This window comes from Ochotona princeps, chromosome 15 (assembly GCF_030435755.1).
Source record: "Ochotona princeps isolate mOchPri1 chromosome 15, mOchPri1.hap1, whole genome shotgun sequence".
In the NCBI taxonomy this organism is placed as follows: domain Eukaryota; kingdom Metazoa; phylum Chordata; class Mammalia; order Lagomorpha; family Ochotonidae; genus Ochotona; species Ochotona princeps.
In genome coordinates, this window is record NC_080846.1 from 11372977 (window position 1) to 11393933 (window position 20957).

Sequence of the window (20957 nt, forward strand, 5' to 3'; positions counted from 1 at the left end):
CACAATAAGAGGTTAGTAACAATAAGGGATATCAAAATGAGATCATTGTACAATATTGGAATAAAAGTGATCTTAAAATGTATGAGTTATTTCTGAAACTTTTCATTTCAAATTTTCAGAGCACAGTTGACATATGGAAATCAAAACTGCAGAAAGTGAAATCATGGATGGGGATGACTATAGTTAGGCAATTTTCTCCAGTAACATTTAAGCTTTAGACTGCTTTTCAAAACAGAAAACTAGTGATTTGTAAATATTACTTTAAATGTATATGAGGGAGGTAGCACCTGGATTCTCAAAATACCTTGAGTTTCCATCCTACTGAAGAGATTTTCAAACTGTAAACCCTAGAGGAATGCCTGCAGACTTACAGTAGAAATGGCATTCACCATGCCATTGGTGATCTGGTCTTGGCGCATGTGTTTCACAACATCAAACTGTGCAGCTCTTTGCTTAGGAATCACTTGGTCTGCAATCTTCTTCATTTCAGAGTTAAATTTTTTGAACAAATCTTCAAAAAGAAGAGATAAAAGCTAAAAAACAAAAGGAAAAAGAGTACATGGTGATCATTCAAAATGTATTATTAAGCTGTGAACCCTCAAGTCACGATGTAGGCTTCGTTTAAAAAGAAAAGCCAAAGAAACTGAGTAAAACTGAAAACCTAAATATGTTTAACATTCACTTTGATGATGCTTACATGCTTCTCTATGTGCTTAACAGTACGCTGGACAAGGCAGAGAGAAGGCAATGACAGAATCCCTACATTCAAAGACACTTCTATTGTAGGTCACTCTCAGACTTCTGGATTTCACAGATGAATGGCCTAATGTTTAATTTTACAAATAAATACTTCAAAACCTCAGCCCTGGCATGATAGTCTAGCAGCTAAATCCTTGCCTTGAAAGCACCAGGATTCCATAGGGGCGCCGGTTCATGTCCCAGGCGCTCCACTTCCCATTCAGCTCCCTGCTTGTGCCCTGCCTTGGGACCCTGCAACTGCTTGGGAGACCCCGAAGAGGCTTCTAGCTCCTGGCTTTGAAGATCAGCTCAGCTCTGGCCACTGTGGCCATGTGTGGAATGAACAAGTAGATGGAAGATCTATCTGAATCTCCTTCTCTCTAAATCTGCCTTTCCAACAAAAATAAATACTAAAACAAAAACAAACACAAACAAAAAAACTTCAAAAAGGTAGAGACATAACCACTAAAAAATCTGATACCCCAAAGATATGGTGACATTTGAACTTGCACTTTGTCATTGGTGAAAATATAAATTGCTGTAACCACTTAGAGAACAGTTTGCCATTAACTATCTTCCTGTAATGCCCCCAACTTCCTCTTCTGGACGGATCTCCTACAGCAGTGGGATTCACTGGGAGACTGTTTGAACTTTTTTTGTCCCACCCCTACAGTTTCTGATTCAGAAGATGCAGGGTTGAACACAGGAACCTGCATCTCGAACAAGTTCCTCAGGGATGCCAGAGCTGCCGGGGGAAGCGCAACTCTGAGCATCAAACCCTACAAAAACTTGCATTAACTGTAATAGCACACATATATATCTGTAGGACGTTATTTTTAACAGCTGAAAAATGGAAATAACTGAAAAATGGACAAACTGTGACATCTTTACATACAACAGTAAAAACTGAAATGAACAGAAAATAATGACAAAATCATAGCTAGATCTCTTCTAGAAAAAAATTAACTTTACTTGAAAGGGAGTTAGAGAGAGAGATGGGGTTGTGTGTGGATGGGGAGGAGGGTATGTCTCTTCAGCTGCTTCACTCCCCAAACGGCTGCAACAATCAGGACTGTGCTGGGCTAGAGCCAGGATCTTCATTCAGGTCTCCCATGTGTGCAGCAGGGTCCCAAGCATTTGGAACATCCTTCATTATTTTCCCAGAATATTAGTAGGGAGACAGACTGGAAGTGAAGCAGCCAAGACCAGAACCAGGGCCTACAGCAGGTAGCAGCTTTGCACACTGCACCACAGCACCAGCCCCCATAAGACTGACTTTCACTGGGCCTGGTGTTTTAGCCTAGAGGCTAAAGTCCTTGCCTTGCATGCACCGGGATCCCATATGGGCACTGGTTCATGTCCTGGTGGGTTCACTTATCATTCAGCTCCCTGCTTGTGGCCTAGAAAAGCAGTTGAGGACAGACCAAGGCCTTGGGACCCTGCAAATGCATGGGAGGCCTAGAAGAGGCTCCTGATTCCTCGCTTAGGATTGGTTCAGCTATGGCTGTTGTGGCCACTTGGGGAGTGAATTAACAGAGGGAAGATCTTTTTCTGTCTCTCCTCCCCTCTGTATATTTGACTTTCACAAATAAATCAATAAATCTTTAAAAAAAATACAACTGACTGACTTTTACTGACATCAAAGTTTTATGACAGATACATGGGAGTTAATTTTACCATTCTATTTCTGTTTTTGTTTGAAATTCTACTCACTAACACTTTTATCAAAAGCATCTATTTATTGAAAGACATCAATGAAAATCATGATAAGTGCAAAAAAAAAATTCATGGAGAAAAAGAGCACACATTTTAAGGTTAAAATTTTTTTCTAAATTTACATGCAATTTCAATCAAAACTCCCAGATTTGTAATGAAAATTGTCAAGCTAATTCTAAAATTTTGAGGGAAGCTATGACTCCTATATAGTCAATACAGTGCTGAAATAGGCGATGGGACTAATGAGAATAAATACAAACTGACCCAGAGAAGGAACCAAGGGGCCAGAAAGAGATTCACACACAGCATAATACTGTAACAGGACACGCCACATTTTTGAATTAGTGAGAAAAATGAAACATTATACAATAAATGGTCTTGGGACAAATGATCACACATTTGAGAAACAAATGGATTTGGATCCTGACCTCATTCCAGATGGCCTGAAGGACAAAAACAAAGGCTCAAATTTATAACAAGCCAGAGCACTAACTACTAAAAGCACAAGCAGCACTGACAGTATCAGCCACAATTAACACCACCAACGCGTACAGCGGGCGCAGCCCAGACGAGATAGGTACAACACTTAAAATGACCAAAAAATTAGGATCCAGAAACATATACAGTGTCTCCTTGAAATCAGTATTAAAAATGATACCAAAAAAGGCATTTCACAATCAATAACCACATGAAACTCGGTTTAACCTCATTAGTAATGGAGGAAACACAAAATCACAAGGAGAAATCGCTTTGCACCAGGACACAGATGAAGGTTTCATACTAAACCATGGAAAGGGATCATCCAGAACTCACACACAATGCCATGTACAAGCACACTGGTGAGGAGCTGAGTTGAGGTTTAACTTGACTCCATGACTGGGCAATCTTCATTTTAGGTGCATGTAGAAACCAAAAGACAAGGGCAATGATGCATTTTATAAAGAGGAAACCATCTAAAGCCCATGATGATGAGAACAGATGTTTTTCAAGTTATAGCAGGTTTTACACAATGGTACAAGGTAAGGAAATGAAAACCAACTGCAGTGATACACATATCCGCCCTTGGGATGTCACACCCCAGGGCTCTGGGTTCAAGTCCCAGTTCCAATTCTGACCCAGCTTCCTGCAGAGGCACATCTTGGGAGGCAGCAGTTGAGGGCCTGGATTCTTGCCACCCATGTGAAAAAAGAATTTTTTAAGGAAATAAAGATAAAAATATATACACAGAAAATCATATATGGATCCATATGGATCTATTTTTATGAAGCTCAACAAGCCAAATTATATTGTAATAAGTGATTTCACAACTTTAACATTTGAATTAAATATTAATTTTGAAGAGGTAATAAAAAAGAGAAAAATTGTAGGGTGGTCGGGGAAGGAGAAGAGGCAGAGAATAGGAAGGGCACGGGTAAATGAGAAGGCCTTTCTAACAATCTAGTTCTTCAGCTGGGTAGTTGTTTTCTGAGTGTTATAACCCTCCTAACATACGTGGCATATTTTTATTTTTATGTTCAAAATTATATAATAAAATTAAATAGTCTTGAAAGAACAATGATCAATCACAGAAGCCAAACCAATGGGGTAGAACAAGAGGTTACAAAACAGTTCAGGATGGCTCTGCTTCCAAAATCGGTGAAGCAGCTATCAGAGGGACGTGCCTGACAGACTAATTAGAAACTCTGAGCAGAACATTCAGGAACTGTCAAAGGAGCTAGAGCATGCAGCGCTCAGGAGCAGAGCAATCCCAGGGTGAAGGGTGCTGGCTTCACCTAAGGCAGGTCAGAGAAGATAACACTCAAGAACCAGAGAGAAAAGACCTGAGCTACAGGAAATCAGCAGCTGGAAAGTATGGGGGCATTCCCAGAAAGGAAACAGGGAGAAAACCCCAAATTCCGTAAATAAACTTTGTCCAAGTTGCTGCCTGAAAACATCAAATACATTAGATGTTGCAAACACTAAATCCCTTGTAGAGTCAATTGCCTAATTTTTCCCCATTTTCCCTTTGTTAGCATTTTGATTTCTTTAAAGAGGAAAAAAACCTGCTCAACATAGTTGTGTTCTTAGTTAATTAACAAAACAAAGTAGTATTAGGAAGGCATTATAGCTATTCTAATTATTTATGTAAGGAAGAATCCTAGGCTCAGTGAAATCTTCGGAAGCTAAAGATTTTAGAAATTGTATATTGTCTATATTGAATGTTTATAACCAACAGATATTCTTTTGACTCCTAATAAACAAGATATTCAGAGCTAACAAGAGTTCTCTAGCTAATACCAAAGAAAGTATTTCCCAAGTGGGATTCTGATCTCATGCTTTTCTCACTGAAGTTAGAAATATCCCACCACTAAAATCAACTTGCAGATAGCAAAGTAAGGCTCTTGGACTTGGATTTACTAGGTCAGTGGTGCTCTAAAAAGAAAACTTCCTCCTCTGAGAGCTTAATCCTTTCTTACAGTCAGACCCAGCAGTTTCACTCACTGGAAAAAAAAAAAAAAGAATATGGGACTGGAAGCAGGTGCAGAGGAGTGAGAGGGGATGCAGAAACCCACTGCAGCAACTTCCTGTGGAAACTGGCAAAAGGAATTTGAATAAGCATCCTGAACAGACTTGAATGCCCACAACCCCGACCACAAAAGCTCAGCTCCCTTGCAATTAGCCCTTCACACTCACACACTTGTGTCTCAAATTATGACAAAGTTTTTTTTTTTTGGATCCCAGCTGAATGTACCACAGCCACCTACCAGCCCCCAATTCATACAGGAAACGTCCTTGGTACTAAACAAGTAAAAAGTAGGAGCACAGTCACCAGGAAGACTGCCTCATTAGTAAATTTCTCCACACTCAAAATTCCAATTTAAGAGAATCAGTGCTGTCCAGTTCACAGAGAAGTGAGAAAAAAAAAATCACCAGGCCAAGTCACAAAATAAACCACACTATTCAGGTCAAGAGAAAAATAATAAAAAGGAAGCAAAGCTGGTGTTACTATTCCACACCTTTTATGGCTAGTCTGAGGTCTTTCTGCTCGCTTGGGACTGGAGCACTAAAGAGCAAATCACATTGAAGGAAAGAATGCTGATAGCTCATCAACTGATTTTTCAATGAAAATGCTAAAAAAATTAATAAAGAAGTTAAGCTGCTGAAATACAGTTTCACCAATTAGCTTAATGTCAGAGAATTCTAATTAGGTGTCTTGAGATTGCTATTTAGTGTTTAAGCCTTCAGAGTGCCAAATTCTCCTTTTCACACAAACTGGTTGCAAAATTAAAGACATTAGGCAGCCTTAATTACATTATCAGAACAGCTGGGATTAGGCAATCTCTGAAGTCAAGACGGCATTCTTTTGTCACAAGGTGGAAATCCCTGGCTTTCCAGGGTGCCGGATTTTGGTGCCATTCCATATCTCACCCATACAAAGCAAGCTGCATTAGAAACAAAAAATTTGCAGACAAAGAATGGAGTAATGCTCAGCAAATAATGAACACATTACCGAAAAAGAAAAGGTAGGTGAAGAGATTAAGCCTGGACTCGTTGGTTTTGCTAACACCTCTGCTGGCGACTGGCCTGCCAAGCCCCTGGACAGCAAGACTGAGGGACAGCTCTGTGAACCTGCTTGGCCAGTGGAGACAACTCTGTTATCTAAAGCTGAGGCACATTTATACTACCTCATCCCATGGGGTGTGAAATTAGCAGCTATTGTTTCTACACATTTTTGCCAACACAATGCCTTTTATGTCTTTACATTGTTTATAAATCTATGCTGTCTTGCACAAGGGAACTGTCTTTTTAATTCTAATTTTTTTAAGCAACAGGATAGTCTCTCCTGTCTCCCTCCCATTCCTTTCCTTATTCCTCTACACAACTTGTATTAATTTTTTACTGGACTCGCATAACAGCATGATTTTCTTCTAATTAAAAAACAGTAAAACTTAGGACCAAGAGTGGTAGAGACACTTATGATTCCTTGCAGTGGCCAATCTGAAGGTGGCCAAATCTGCGAGCAGCAGCCAATAATCAGAGCTGTCCCGGTAGTTCCCATCAACAACTTTCCAAAGCTGAAAACGTTGTCACCTCTTAATTCCAGTTTTTAAGTTTCAGTTGTGGTAACATCTGCTATTACGCAAGCACCATCTTCTCTCACCTGGAACACTGCTACAGCCTCCCAGCCAGTTCACACTTGGCTTGTCTTCAAATCAGACCTTTCTAAACTAAAAATCAGATCATATCACTCCCCTGATTAAAACCTCCAATGCTTAACCACTGCATATGAAGTTAGATCCAAATTTTTTCCCACGGTCTACACCATTCCACATAACCCAGCCCCACCTTGGCTTCCAAGGTGCTCTCTCACCACTCTCACATCTCCCTCTTTCCAACCACACTCGCCTTCTTTCTTCAGGCCCTCAATGGGTTCCGGCTTTGGGAGATGCATGGTTACACACATCTCTTGGCTGGAATGCAGGTCATTCTGCCTCGTGAGACTGACTGGATTCACATACAGCACTTTTTAAAAATATCCTCTCTGGGCCCAGCGCAGTGACCTCACAGCTAAAGTCCTCACCTTGCAAGTGCCAGGATCCCATATGGGTGCTGGTTCGTATCCAGGTGGCCCTGCTTCCCACCCAGCTCCCTGCCTGTGGCCTGGGAAAGCAGGTGAGGACAACCCAAAGCCTGGGAACTCTGCATCCATATGGTAGACCAGAAGAATCTCCTGGCTTCAGATTGGCTCAGCTCTGGCCATTGCAACCGCCTGGGGAGTAAATCATTGGATGGAAGATCTTCCTGTCTCTCTTCCTCTCTGTATATCTGACTTTCCAATAAAAAACAGATCTTTTAAAAAAAATACCCTCTCTGAAGTTTGAGCTTATCAATACCTCAGCACTTTGTCAGGATGCTATACAAGATGACTGGATATAAGAAAAGCAGCATTCATATTGGAGAACATGTCTGAGATGTGGGAATTGACAGACAAGGATTTTAAGGCAGCCAATAAAATCCAAGGCTGTAAATAAAAACATGCCCATAACAGATAAACAAACAATGCAATAACTGCATCTCAAACTGACTAGATTAAAAAACAGATTAGAGACAACAGTAAGTCAACTTGAAAACAGAAAAACAGAAATCATGTAATTGGAAAATAGACAGAAAAATTGAAAAAACACTAATAGCACCTCAATGCCAAAGGGTCTAGTAGTAAAATTGGAGTCAATAAAGAGGAGAGGACAGAAAAAAGAAAAAGATGTTTAAATAAAGCCTGAGAACTTCTCAAATTTGATGAAAGGCATAAATTTAGAGAAGTAGGAGGCAGGAAAAAAACAGGAAAAAACACACCAAGGATGTCTTTAGAACTAAAGCAAAAACTATATATCAACAGCAGTATAGTCTCTATTCCAGCGCTGATTTAAAGGCAACTTGTGATCGAAACACTGAAAAATGAAGCTGCGAAAGTTTTATTCACTTGCTACCCAACTGAAAGAGATACACATTCCTGCAAACAAGACATCACCTATAAGCTAAGACAAAACATTCCTATTAATTAACTTTTACAATGTCCCCCAAAATGTTAGGGAACTATCTGTTTATTGTTTACTCTCTTTTTCTCTCTCTCTCACTACATTATAAAGAGAAAACAGACCTCTGCCTCACTCTTCCTCCTCATACACTCTGCACATAGTTGTAAACTAGGAACACAGTACGTGTTTAACAAATAGTCTGCTAGTTGAATGAATGCTATCAAACTCACAATATTCAGAAATAGAGTAAACATCCAGTACAAGATCCAGTACAGGTAACACCAGTAACATATTTAAAGGATCAATGCATCTTTTCTTAAAGTTCCTAATTATACAACATTATAAGTCACATGAAAAATGTTCATATTCCAAACTCACAAGCATGTAAACCTCTGTTTTGCTCAAATAGGTCTTATTTTATCTAAAATGAATACAAAGTTAGCTTTCATTAAGGAATAAACTAGGACTAACATAATTACCTGTCCTGCCAATTCCAATCGCTTGTTTCCATAGTAGTCTCTGTCATCAACCTTGTTATCTCCTTGGGCCAGAATTACTCTTCGAACCATTACCGCAGTGTAGATACATTTAGTTCGGAAATTGAATTCCTTAACCTATAATTCAGAAGAAAGAAAAGAACCATTAGCATCACACTTAAGTTTAAAAGATACTAAATTATTGCCATTCTGTCATTACAGGTGGAGCCCCCTTGGTATTAGTTTGCCCAGTCAATGAATTCCAGGTCTACCCTTTGAGGTATATTTAAAGGGAGTTTCCACTCCCTTCCTTTGAGTCCTCAGATACCATGCAAGTCCAGAATAATCCTTTGTGCAGAAAGGTACCAAGGGGTCAGACACGAGTGAAGCCATACTGGAGTTCCAGCCCAGCTGAGACTTGACATGACCCAGACTCAGCTGCTCCCTGTTTGCAGCCTTAGCGGGATCTAAAATGAGAACTGTCTTCCACCTTAGTGAAGCCTCGTCATGCCACAGAACTCTGAGCCACAATGAACAGTTAAGTCTTCCCATTTCTGCTGACTGTTAACACAGCCACAGCAGAAAGACTAGTTATCACTGGCACACAACAAGTATCTACTGAATGGATTGATGAATGAGTTTGTGGCTAACACTCTGTCAATCCTCTCTAGTACAAAGCCTCAAGTTCAATGAATGACTCTAGCTCAATCAGAAATTTGAATCAGAACCGGTAAATTAATCGCACTAGTTTATTTGGGGAGACAAAAACTCTAGCCAGATCCTTTTCCTACAACCACAAAAGATGAATTTTTAACAGATGGTCCAAGGATGACAATTTAAAGAAACATTTTAAGCTTTCACATGGCAGGTACATACAATACTAGTAATATGGTTCCGTAATCATTTACAAAAAGCCAATGATATTCTTTTATTAAACTCACTGCAATGGACTACGTCATCAGTTCTTGACCTAAAAGAACAACAGTAATACTTTTCTTTTATACATTGTGTGATTGTAGTTGAGGAATTCCACTAAATAGCATCATGTCAGAATTCGGTATGTGTTTGCCAAGCTTATTTCCTGCAAAGTGAATTCTGTTTCTTCTCTACATCAATTCATTCCCTTCTATTACTGAGAACACTGGGTAATATTCAATGGGTCTGAGAAGTGGGAAATGAAAAAATAAGGTCACAAAAGCTACTGTCATCTTGTACCCACTCCCCCCCGCCAAAAAAAAAAAACAGTAAGAAAGGTCTTTAAAAACAAACAAAAAGAGCCGTACAAGCACTAACACCAATTATAACACCACCAAGCAGAAAGATCCTGGGCCTGGGCAGCTATAAATAACCTTATTTCAGCTGAAATTCACAAGTTGCACGGCCCTCCATTCAGGTACGTCTAATGCACGATTTACTTGACCTTAATGTAGCAATTACCTTGATAACTACTTTCTTCTAGCTTAACTTACTTTTCTTATTAATCAGAAAAACAAGGCAAACATCCACTGATCAAAATGTTAGTTTTTAATAAAGTCCATTTTACATAAATATGGGTCTATTCTCCCAAGTCATGCATGTGTAGAAATAAATATGGGCATGTACAGCAAATGTCCCTGTTGCTCTTTCTTTAAGATTTTATTTATTTTTTTTATTGGCAAGTCAGAATTACAGAAAGAAGGAAAGACAGAGAGAAGGTTTTTCCATCCACTGATTCACTCACTCACCAAGTGGTCAAAACAGCTGGAGCTAAGCTGATCCAAAGCGAGGAACAAGGAGCTTCTTCCAGGTCTCCCACATAGGTGCAAGGTCCCAAAGCTTTGGGCCGTCCTCTACTGCTTTCCCAGACCCTAAGCAGGGAGCTGGATGGGAAGCGGAGCAGCTGGGACACAAACCAGTGCCCATATGGGGCCCTGGCGCATGCAAAGTGAGGCTACTGCATGCTATTTAATAGATAATTAAATTGTAACTAACTTGACTGTCCAATCCCTGCTCTGCCCTGCCTCTTAAACTACTAAATGCTGAAAAGCAAATCCTAGTTCTAAATTGAAAATAATGAGTTAATACTTAGCTTATTTTTCCAGGACTACTAACAAGGTTATACTGAGTGTGAGAGCCTTGTCATCTAGTGGCTGACATCACTTTTTGGTAGAATGCCAACAGTGGTTCAATATTCCCTTGTTGGATGCTAACCTGTGGATTATTTGAAAGAGGAAGAGAAAGAAAACTAACAAATGAGATTGGAATGCTGAAACAGAACTGCTGTCACTAGAACTCTGGATACTTCTTAATAACACTTTGCAGGAAGTCAAAAAGAGGCCTGGAGTGCCCACTGAAGATCATCTTTCACTGTCAATGATGTATTGATCCTTGGAGAGCATTAGCTGTATCAACATTGCATGTTTATTTTTCCCTGGTTTTCCTTTTAAATTATTGTGATTTTATATTCATTTATGAGAGTGCTAACGCATTTCATGATTTTGATGGATAGGGATGGTATTTCATATATTTTTAAAATAAATTAAAAGAAGTTTACACTGGTTTTCAGTTATGCTTTTGAAATCTGTGTAAAAACAGGTAACAGTTAACCATTTGAAGTGCAGAGTTCCCACTTGGGACTAGCCCATTCCGAACTGGAGTACCTGGATTAGGGTCCTGGCTCCACTTCTAAATCTGGCTTCTTGAAATCCACCTGGTTGGAGGAACCAGCTGACGGCTCAAACAGGGGGTCCCTGCCACCCATGTGGGAGACACAGACTAACTTCTGTTATTGCACGTAATGATGTTTACTTTCCAAACTCCTGCCAGTGTAAAACCTGTGAAGTTGCAGGGATGGCTCAAATCATTGTGTCTGTGCCAGCCAGGCAGGGAACCCTGGTCCTGGCACGATCCCACTTGGGCCCACCCATTGTAAGCATCTGGAAGAGCAGGCTAGCAGGTGGGATCATACCCACAGCCTCCGGCTATCCATCTCTTTCCCTCCTCTCACTGCCCCAAACAAACAAATGAAATAATAAATTTAATGTTGAGATTTACTCATCAAACAAGCATTTTAAAAACATCTAGCAGAGTGATGGTTACCCAGTAATATGAATGCACATAATGCCAGGAACCATCTCCTGAGGAACCAGAGTTAACACAAAGTAAGCACTTTTCACAATTCTTTCACGCTCAGAGTCATTCACAACTACAAAGGCAATACTCACCGGTACGTGGGTGAGAATGGTTGAAGCCAGGAGTTCTCTTGCTTCCTCTATTTTGGTTTTCTTTGGTCCACCTCCCCACATTCTTTGCCTCCTAACTTTGTTCCCTATATATTTTAAAGCCTGTTAAGAAAACATGATAGTAGTGTTTGAATGACATCACCGGGGATAATTTATGAAGCACTTAACCATACACATGCTCTAAGAAAAGAAGCTAAAAACACCCCAGTCATACACAAAATCATACTTGTTGTAAGCCAATGACAAAAGCATAACCTGCTGCCTAACAAACTATTCCTTTTTATTTTTAAATTTATTTACATTATAAAGCTGATACCAGATCATTTTAGGAGTACTTGCTTTGGCAGCATTTATACTAAAATTGGAACGATCATTTTAGGAAATGTACAAAACACAAGTAAGTAACCCTGTGGCATTAATCCTTTGTGCAACACTTCTATGCTGAAAGCTACTGAACACTGGCAAGGAGAAAAACCTAAATAAGTTAGATGGTAAGACATTTTTTGTGGACTGGACTACTTAGTAGTGTTGAAAGCAATTTACCTTTAAAATTCTCTCCAGACTGACCAATAAATTCACAATTACTAATGATGCTTAGCAGGCTTTTAAAAAATAAAAACAGACCTACTTTAAAATTTACCTATGGATGCAAAGGACTCAGAAATGCCGAAATAATAATGAAAAAGAAAAGTTAAAGAGTACTTACATTACCTGGTCTCAACTATAAAGCTACAGAAATCACACAGAGTGCCACTGGCTGAGGGAGAGACAACTAGACCAATGGAAAGTCCAAAACTAAACTCACTACACAGTCCACTGATTTTTGACAAAAGTGTGAAAGAATTCAACAAGGAAGGGAGTGCTTTCAAGAAACGGCACTGAAAAAATATTCACAAGAAAAAAAAACTGTGACTTCTACACTTGACACCAAATGGAAACATGACTTTAAGGTAGATTTTAGACCTAAATGTAGAAACTAAAACTATAAAGCTTCCATTAGAAAACAAAAACAAAAAAACATTATTTCAACAGAAAACAGGAAGCACCCATAAAAGACAAAAGGAAAAAAAAAACCCTCTTGACAACTGGATTATTTTCAGAATTAGAAAACACAACTAAGAAGAACAACAATCTGCAGTGCATAAATCCGTTAGGAGATTAACATCCAGGACTTTTTTAAAAGGATGCTGAAATTCAATAATAATAATAATAAACTCATTGGGATACTAACTTCATACTTCTAATTCTAAAGAAGAAAATACAAATAGTCCACACATCAAAAAACATCTACCAGCAATGCTGTCAGGAAAATTAAAATTAAAAGCAAAGTTAGTTATCCTTGTATACCTACTAGAAAAGCTAAAATTAAAAAGACTGACAACACCATGTCTTGTGAGGACACAAAGCATCCAGAACGCTCATACATCACTAATGGGAATGTAAAACAGCACCACCAGTTTGGGAAAAATCATATGCAAGTATAGATATACAATTAGTCTCTGAACCAGTAATCCTAGGAATTTATCCAATATAAATGAAAATACGTCCACAAAGATGCACTTATATCGGCTTTATTCATAATACCAAATGACCAAAAGAAAAAAAAAGTCCATCAGTAGGAAAGTGGATAAACTAAAGTGTTGCCACACATTAGAATACAAAGGTGCAATATCCACCAGCATGAGCAGGAACTGGGGACAAGCCAGGCTGGCCCAGATTATAACACCCACAGCCAAGTGCCGAGGTGCGACATGCCATGTCAGACTGGGCTGCGGCATCCAGCACATGTAAGATCCCAACCCCAGTGAGGGATGCAGGGAGTGAGCCTGGTAGGAGGACAGTGAGAACTCCCATGCTGGGCCACTGCTCCCACTGGCAAGCATAACTGGGACTGGGGAAAGACCAGGCTGGGCAGGGCTACAACACTTACTGGCCTGCACGTGACCTGTGTTTAAGGGGAGAGCCAGGCTGGACTAAGTGACTATACACTGGTGCATGCATGAGCCAGAAAAAGGGCTGGCTGGTCTGGCTCTGCCGCAGCATCAGCTGTCAAGTGCTGAGATGGGGGACAAGTCCTGTCAAGTAAGACTGCAAAATCACCCAGAAAGTGCAAGACTGAGGGTTAGGAGGAGGCCTAGTAAGGAAACTATGTGCACCTCTCTGATGGGCTACAGCTCCCACCAGTGAGCATGAGAACTAGAGCTGGGGGTAGACCTGGCTGGACAGGCAGTATCACCTGCCAGCATAACTATGGGCTGGATAGTGGGTGAGTTGGGCTGAGCTAGGCTGCAGCACCCACTGGTGTATGCAAGAACCAAATAGGATGCAGGGCACACTGGACCAGTCTGTTGCACATATTCAGGAACCAGGGCTGGGGGCGGGCCTAGTGGGGGTTACTGGGGGTCGCTCCGACTGGGCTGCAATTCCCACTGGTGCACTTGCAGGCTGAGTATGTGGTGGGCAGAGTTGGGCTGGGTCACAGCATTCACTTTTTTTTTTTTGCATAAAAGATGGGCTGGAGACAGAACTTGACCAGCAACTGCAACCACCAGTGTGTATATATGCTGATGTAGGTGATGAACTGAGCCAGACCTCATACTGGCTGGCACACATGGGAGTCAGGTCTGGGGTCACCTCACACGAGGTTTCTTTGAGGATCCCCACACCTACACTATTGGACTCAGAACTCCAACCATGGGGAGAATTACAGGATCTGTGGTTTGACCATGGAGTGCATGTGTCAAAACAGGGTCTCCTCAGTTGCTAAACATGGTGCAGTGGACACCATGCCCAGATGCACCAGGGGGATATGACAATCCATTGGGGCCCTCACAGAACATAATGGGAATATTCTAAATCTTAATACAAGCTAACATCTGTACGTTTAAGTGTATGTATATACACTTTTTTTTTACTTAAAGAATGTATTGCCAAAAGATAATCACTACTAGGTGATTTATAATAGTGTCTATAAATTAAATGTAAAAACTAAAAGATCCCAATCACAACGTCTTGTACATGTACTGACCTGGAAAATGCTAAATATGTTTTAACCATAATTCAGGGAATGTATACAGCATGTGTTTAATCCTCAAACAGATTTATTTGTTTTGAACAAGTTTCCTGGGGAACTTACATAACTACCTATCTGTGATGAATAAGTTTGATTTTTGAAAAATGTAACAAGAGCACTTTTAGGGCCCGGCGGCGTGGCCTAGCGGCTTGAGTCCTCACCTTGAACGCCCCGGGATCCCATATGGGCACCAGTTCTAATCCCGGCAGCTCCACTTCCCATCCAGCTCCCTGCTTGTGGCCTGGGAAAGCAGTCGAGGACGGCCCAAGGCTTTGGGACCCTGCACCTGTGTGGGAGACCCAGAAGAGGTTCCTGGTCCCCGGCTTCGGACCAGCGCAGCACCAGCTGCTGCACTCACTTGGGGAGTGAAATATCGGATGGAAGATCTTCCTCTCTGTCTCTCCTCCTCTCTGTATATGACTTTGTAAAATAAATAAATAAATAAATCTTTAAAAAAACATAAAAAAAAGAGCACTTATAGCAATTACAAAACAGCTTTAGAATCCAGGCAATCTCAGGCAGCTGGGGTGAGAAGGAATGCCGAAGCTGACAACTGTTGAAGGCAAGTAATAGGGGCAAGAGAGTTCCCGACACCATCCTAAATACTCCGTGCATGTGAAAAATTTTCTACAATAGAGCTGGGTTTTTTTTGTTTATTTATTTATTTTTATTTTGAAAAGGCAGATTTACAGAGAAAAGGAAAGAGAATCTTCTATCTGCTGGGTGACCTCTCCAGAAGATCACAATGACCTATCTGAAGCCAGCAGCTAGGAACTTCAGGGTCTCCTTCTTGAGTGCACAGTCCCAAGGACTTGAGCCATCCTCCTCTGCTTACCCAGTCCATAAGTAGGGAACCTCACCGGAAGTGGAGCAGCCAGGACACAAACCAGTGCCCGTATAGAATGGCGACACCATACACAGAAGATTAGCCTGTTGAGCCACTGTGCAGGCCTCAATAAAAGGCTATGAGGGTTGGTACTGTGGTGCAGCACATTAAAGTACCTCTTGCAACACCAACTCTGCTTTAGATCTAAACTCCTTGCTATCGCTCTGGGAAAGCAGTGGAAGATGGCGCAAATGCTTGAGACCTGTCACCCAAAAGGGAAACCCAGATGAAGTGCCAGGTTCCTGACTTCCATCTGAACCAGACTGGGTTGGCCATTACAGCCATTTGGGGAGTGAACCTAAATATGGATGATTTCTCTCTCTTCCTCTCTCTAAGTGTGCCAGGTTCCTGACTTCCATCTGAACCAGACTGGGTTGGCCATTACAGCCATTTGGGGAGTGAACCTAAATATGGATGATTTCTCTCTCTTCCTCTCTCTAAGTGTTACCTTGCTATCAAAAAAAATAAGTAAGGGGCCAGCACTCTGACATAATACACTACGTCACCACCTGCGATGCTGGCATCCCATACTGGCTGGAGTCCTGGCTAATCTATTTCCAATCCAACTCCCTGCTAGTGTGCCTAAGAAAGCAGCAGCAGAGGGCACAAGCACCTGGACCCCTGGGCCCACACGGAGCTCCTGGCTTTAGCCTGGTCCGGCCCCGGTCATTGTGGCCATTTGGAGAGTGAATTAGCAGATAGAAGTTCTCTCTTAGCCCTCTCTGTAATTCTGCCTTTAAATAAATAAAAAAAGAGTTGACTAAATAAATGCTTTTTATAAGATTTATTTATTTTTATTGGAAAGGCAGATTTACAGAGAAAAGACAGAAAGATCTTCCATCTGCTGGTTCAATCCCCAAGCAGTTGCAATAACCAGAGCTGAGCCAATCCAAAGGCAGGAACCAGGAGCCTCTTGCAGGTCTCCCATGCAAGTTAAGGTTCCAAGGCTTTGGGTATCCTCTATTGCTCTCCCAGACCACAAGGGAAGTGGAGCAGCCAGACATGCACCAGCACCCATATGGGATCCTGGCACTTGCAAGGCGAGATTTAGCCGCTAGGCCGTTGCACAGGGACCATTAATAAATAAATCTTAAAGGAAAAAAATGGCTTTCAGTTCATCAGGAGAAATGACCAGCTTTCCTGCACTAATCACCTTCCTTTGTTGTGTGTGTGCTTCAAAACCCACATAAGTGACCACTTCTGAAGGATTTCTTAGTCCCACTCCGCTGCAATTTTAATTCCTACACATAAAGAATTGGAGTGTTTTCTTCATGTTCACATAGTACCGTTTTACATGTACTTCTCCTACCAGACTTGGAGTCTGGGAACTTGGTTTTCTCTTAGACTCCCAGACACTTAGCAGAGTGACTCAAATTGGATGGAACTCCCTCCCTGTGACAAGATCCTGAGAACACTTGCTGAGTGACCCACTGGACAGCAGTAACAAGTAACTCACTAACGCGAATCAGCAGTTGGCAAGACGCATGAAGACAGCAGCTGGGCTCTCCCTGCTCGAGCTGCCTTCACTGAACTCTGGCTTCAGTGCGCCTGGGAGTAAGAGGATGAAGGACCGTCACTTCTTTGAGGAAGAAGCAGGCACAGAAGGAGCAGGTGCCCTTGCTCTGCAGCCAAAAGTCACCTTCTCCCAGGACTACCTGAGAATGGGGCCAGCGCTTCACGGGGTCAGGGCTGTGTGACAGCCCCAGCTCCCCATTAGCACTGTACCCTTATCCATTCTCCACCAAAGACACTAAATAGCTTTCCCACGTACCAGAAGGTTCAGTAAGGGCGATATAACACCTAGATGACCAAAACAGGACAAAGAAATGCAGGAGTGGATTAAAAAGAGAGATACAAACAAAACACACAAAATCCATAAGTTTTAAACAATCCATTAAATTACCACAAAGGTTCTAACACATTAGATAAAGCATGGTCACTACATTTTCATTTACAGTAACAGAGATCACTCATGTTTTTATAACTGGTAATACACATTCAACCCATCACTTTGGATAACCCATGTCTCTGAACCCCTTTATTAGTTGCAAATAACTAATCTAAGCTTTAATGCAGAGTACAGGCCCTTTTAGAGATGCATTCTGGAAAAATGAACACGTGTTTATTCTTATATTAAGCCATCAATCTTTTCACTGTTCTGATCTAACTCAAATGAAATTTTGTATCAGTACTTCTTAAAGAGAAATAATTTTCCAAATAAGTGTATTTAGTCTCTGCTCAACTAGCTTTGCAATGTTAGGGTTTTCTGACCAGTGATGATATTTATAATCCTTGAAGCTATCGGGGTATAATTCAGGTTAATTGTACTGCCAGGGCACTAGTCAAATTTTGTATCGCCCTAAACTAAACTCAAACTCATCACTCCTGTTCAAAAACATTCCTGACATTTCTTAATGTGTTTTCTTAGAATCCTTAGCACTATCACTTCAACTGGTAACAACAGTTCATGCTACCAAATATTTCACTTTCAGTAAAGGCCAGGAACATAATCCTCTAGATCCTGGTGCTTCTGCCCACTGACTGGACTTGACTGCTAATTAACCATGGAGTAGGAGAATGGCAGTGATGGGAATAATTCCTTTTGATCTGCGTTCCAGAATGACACATGCCTACATAAGAGAGTTCACCTAGACAACTAGCTTAATCTATGAAAATACCAAGACTGATCTGACTTGGTGACATACACTAAATGGGACATACTGTTTTCACAAGCGTCCTGGGTAACAAGGTAAAAGCGGCCTACAAGTTCTATCTTGGCAGAACAAGAGTATCATGGTAAGCCCATTAGCTACTGAGGTTCTACTGTAGAGAATGCCTACCTCCCAGGACAGCCATGTGGAATCTTGCCACTGATTTATATTCAGCAAACTATAAATAGGAGACTAAAAACTCCAAGTAAGGCTACTAGAGCTCCCTCCCGTGTGGGAGGGCAAACACATTATCTACTTTATATTTAGCACATAGAGCACTTCCTGTCTTCATCTTGAGTCTTGCAAACTTAAGTCCCCAGGCTCCAACCCAAAACGCCTGGTCAGATCAATGAAAAGACTGCTGTGGTAAGAGAGGTTGCTGTTGCACCCTTCACGCTAACCGAAATGCCGGTGGCATTCAGGGAAAGAGATCGAGACTAGGCTAGAGATCTAGAGCACCTCAGACTAGGGAATTACAAGGATCAGTAAGGGATATGCGTGCAAAAACAGATTTTTTTAAAAAATATCAATCAGACAAACAAAGGGGAAAATTATTTGCGAGTGTACCAAGACATTAAGCTCCTGTCTGTATCCTAATTTTAAAAGACAACACACGTCAACAAGATGAACAGGCAAACCCCTTCCTTCAATTCTAAGCAGGAGGCAAAGAAACTTCTCTACTCTTCTCCCACTTCCCTCATACCCTTCCCAGATCAATAACCGTCAGAGCCACGGCATCTGGTGTCTTATCAGCGAGCAGCACTGAGTCTCAGATTCCATTTCACTACACAGGACAGCATGAAGAGACACACCTGCATCTGTGTGAAAATCTGAGCTTTCTGGCACTCTTCCAAACTGGGCCCGAATGCAGCCATGACATGCTCCTCCGTCCCGATCATCTGCACGATCTCCTGGTCACTCTCAACGCCCATGGCCTAGGAAGGAAAGAAAAGACAGAGAGCGTGGGCTTTGTGTTAACTCACTGACATTTGCTTATGCTAATTTGGCATTGTTTGTGGGTATTACTTCTAAGCAAAAGCAAGCTCTTCTCTCAGAAACCGTGCCATCTGGCACTGGCAGCAGCAGGACAAGCTGCAGGAGAACCCGAAACAAATTTTAGTCAGGAAGAGGACATTCTTCAGCGTGTGTGTGTGTGTGTGTGTGTGTGTGCGCGCACACACTATCTCCTCCAACTTTTAAAGAGTCTGGGAGTTTCATCAAGAGAAGAAAGAGGCCAGGAAGTACATTTGAGACAACGGACAACCTGCAAAGAGAAAGAGCCCAAATGGCAGTGAGTCAAACACTATGTGTTGCTGAAAAGAAACAGAACCCTGGCCAGTTTTGTCACCGGATTCATTTTTTCTGGGAACTGTCAAGTCATCTGTATTCAGGCTAAAAGAATTTCTCCTAAAAAAAATCTTTTATTTTACTGGTCTAGAGATAGCAAGTCATATTCTATGCAGGTTTGAATTTTAAAAACTAAGAACGCACTGGTGGCTACAGCCACATGTCTTTGCAGACTTCAAATGGTCCAAAAGCTCAGCCCTTCCCATGTCTTCCTGGAATAGAGGCACGTGGAGAAACACAACGTCCATCATCCCACCAGACCTCCACCAGCACAGTCAGAATCTGCCTCTCAGAAGTTAGGAGGAAGTTCACGTTGGCACTCAAATCCTTCCCCAGAACCAGAGGCCCACTGACCAGTGATGCTTTCATGTTCCAGTTCTCAGCTCTCCTCTACACATAAAAGCAAATACTGAGTCTCAAGCTCCTATGCATAGCATCAGGAGAGTTGGAAGGGCACTGCTCTAACAGCCAAGCAATCTGAAGTGCTCATCCTAATACAATGCCAACAATGGACCACCACATTGCCACTGCTGCTTATGCTGCTTCAGTCCCCAAACGGCAATGGCCAGGGCTGGGCCAGGGCAAAGCCAGAGGTTTCACCTGGATCTCCCATGTGGGAGCAGGGATCCAAGCACTTGGCCTATCTTTCATTGTTTTCCAAGCCCATTAGCAAAGAGCTGGATAGGAAGGAGAACAGGTGGAACTTGAACTAGTGCTCACTTGGAATGCTGGTGATGCAGTTGCAGCCTAACGTGCCACACTACAATACCAGTCCCTGTACCAGTTCTTAAAATGCTCACAAATTCTTTGCCACTCCCTACGAGAGGTAGAGGTAAACTCTCCTCCTAAGTAAAGCTGAAACACCATGTACAATGTTGGAGACTTGGTCACAGGAGACACTGTGGCTTCCCCCCGCTCCTCATGTCACAGTGTTCATCCTGGGGAAGCCAGCTGCCACGTCACCACACACACCATCTACAGGATGACAGTCCTGCAGTGCAGCTGGGACTGCGGCTTCCCCTGCTCTCCGTGTCACCGTGCTTCTCTGGAGGAGGTCAGCTGTCACTTCACAAAGACACACAGTTTACGGGATGGTGGCCCAGTGACAAGGCACTGAGGCACTGTAGCTTCTTATTATTAAAAGTACGAATTCGAAGACAACGCTGTGGCCCATCAGGAAAAGAAACAGTCTTGCAGCGCTGGCATCTCCTGTGGATGCAGGTTCAAGTCCCAGCTTGATCACCTCTCTGCTAATGTGCCTAGGACATTAGTG

At 41.8% G+C, this 20957-nt stretch overlaps 1 protein-coding gene across 1 annotated transcript in view; it reads right to left on the reverse strand.

Annotated features, from left to right (window-relative positions):
* POLR3B (RNA polymerase III subunit B) overlaps positions 1-20957 on the reverse strand; it is a 103270-nt gene that overhangs the window by 55483 nt on the left and 26830 nt on the right. Inside the window, exons 10-13 of the mRNA XM_004589579.3 lie at positions 19150-19272; positions 11650-11769; positions 8450-8584; positions 372-533 (exon numbers count right to left, since the gene is read on the reverse strand). Coding sequence (XP_004589636.1) covers positions 372-533; positions 8450-8584; positions 11650-11769; positions 19150-19272 — 540 coding nt within the window. The remainder of the gene's footprint in view (positions 1-371; positions 534-8449; positions 8585-11649; positions 11770-19149; positions 19273-20957) is intronic.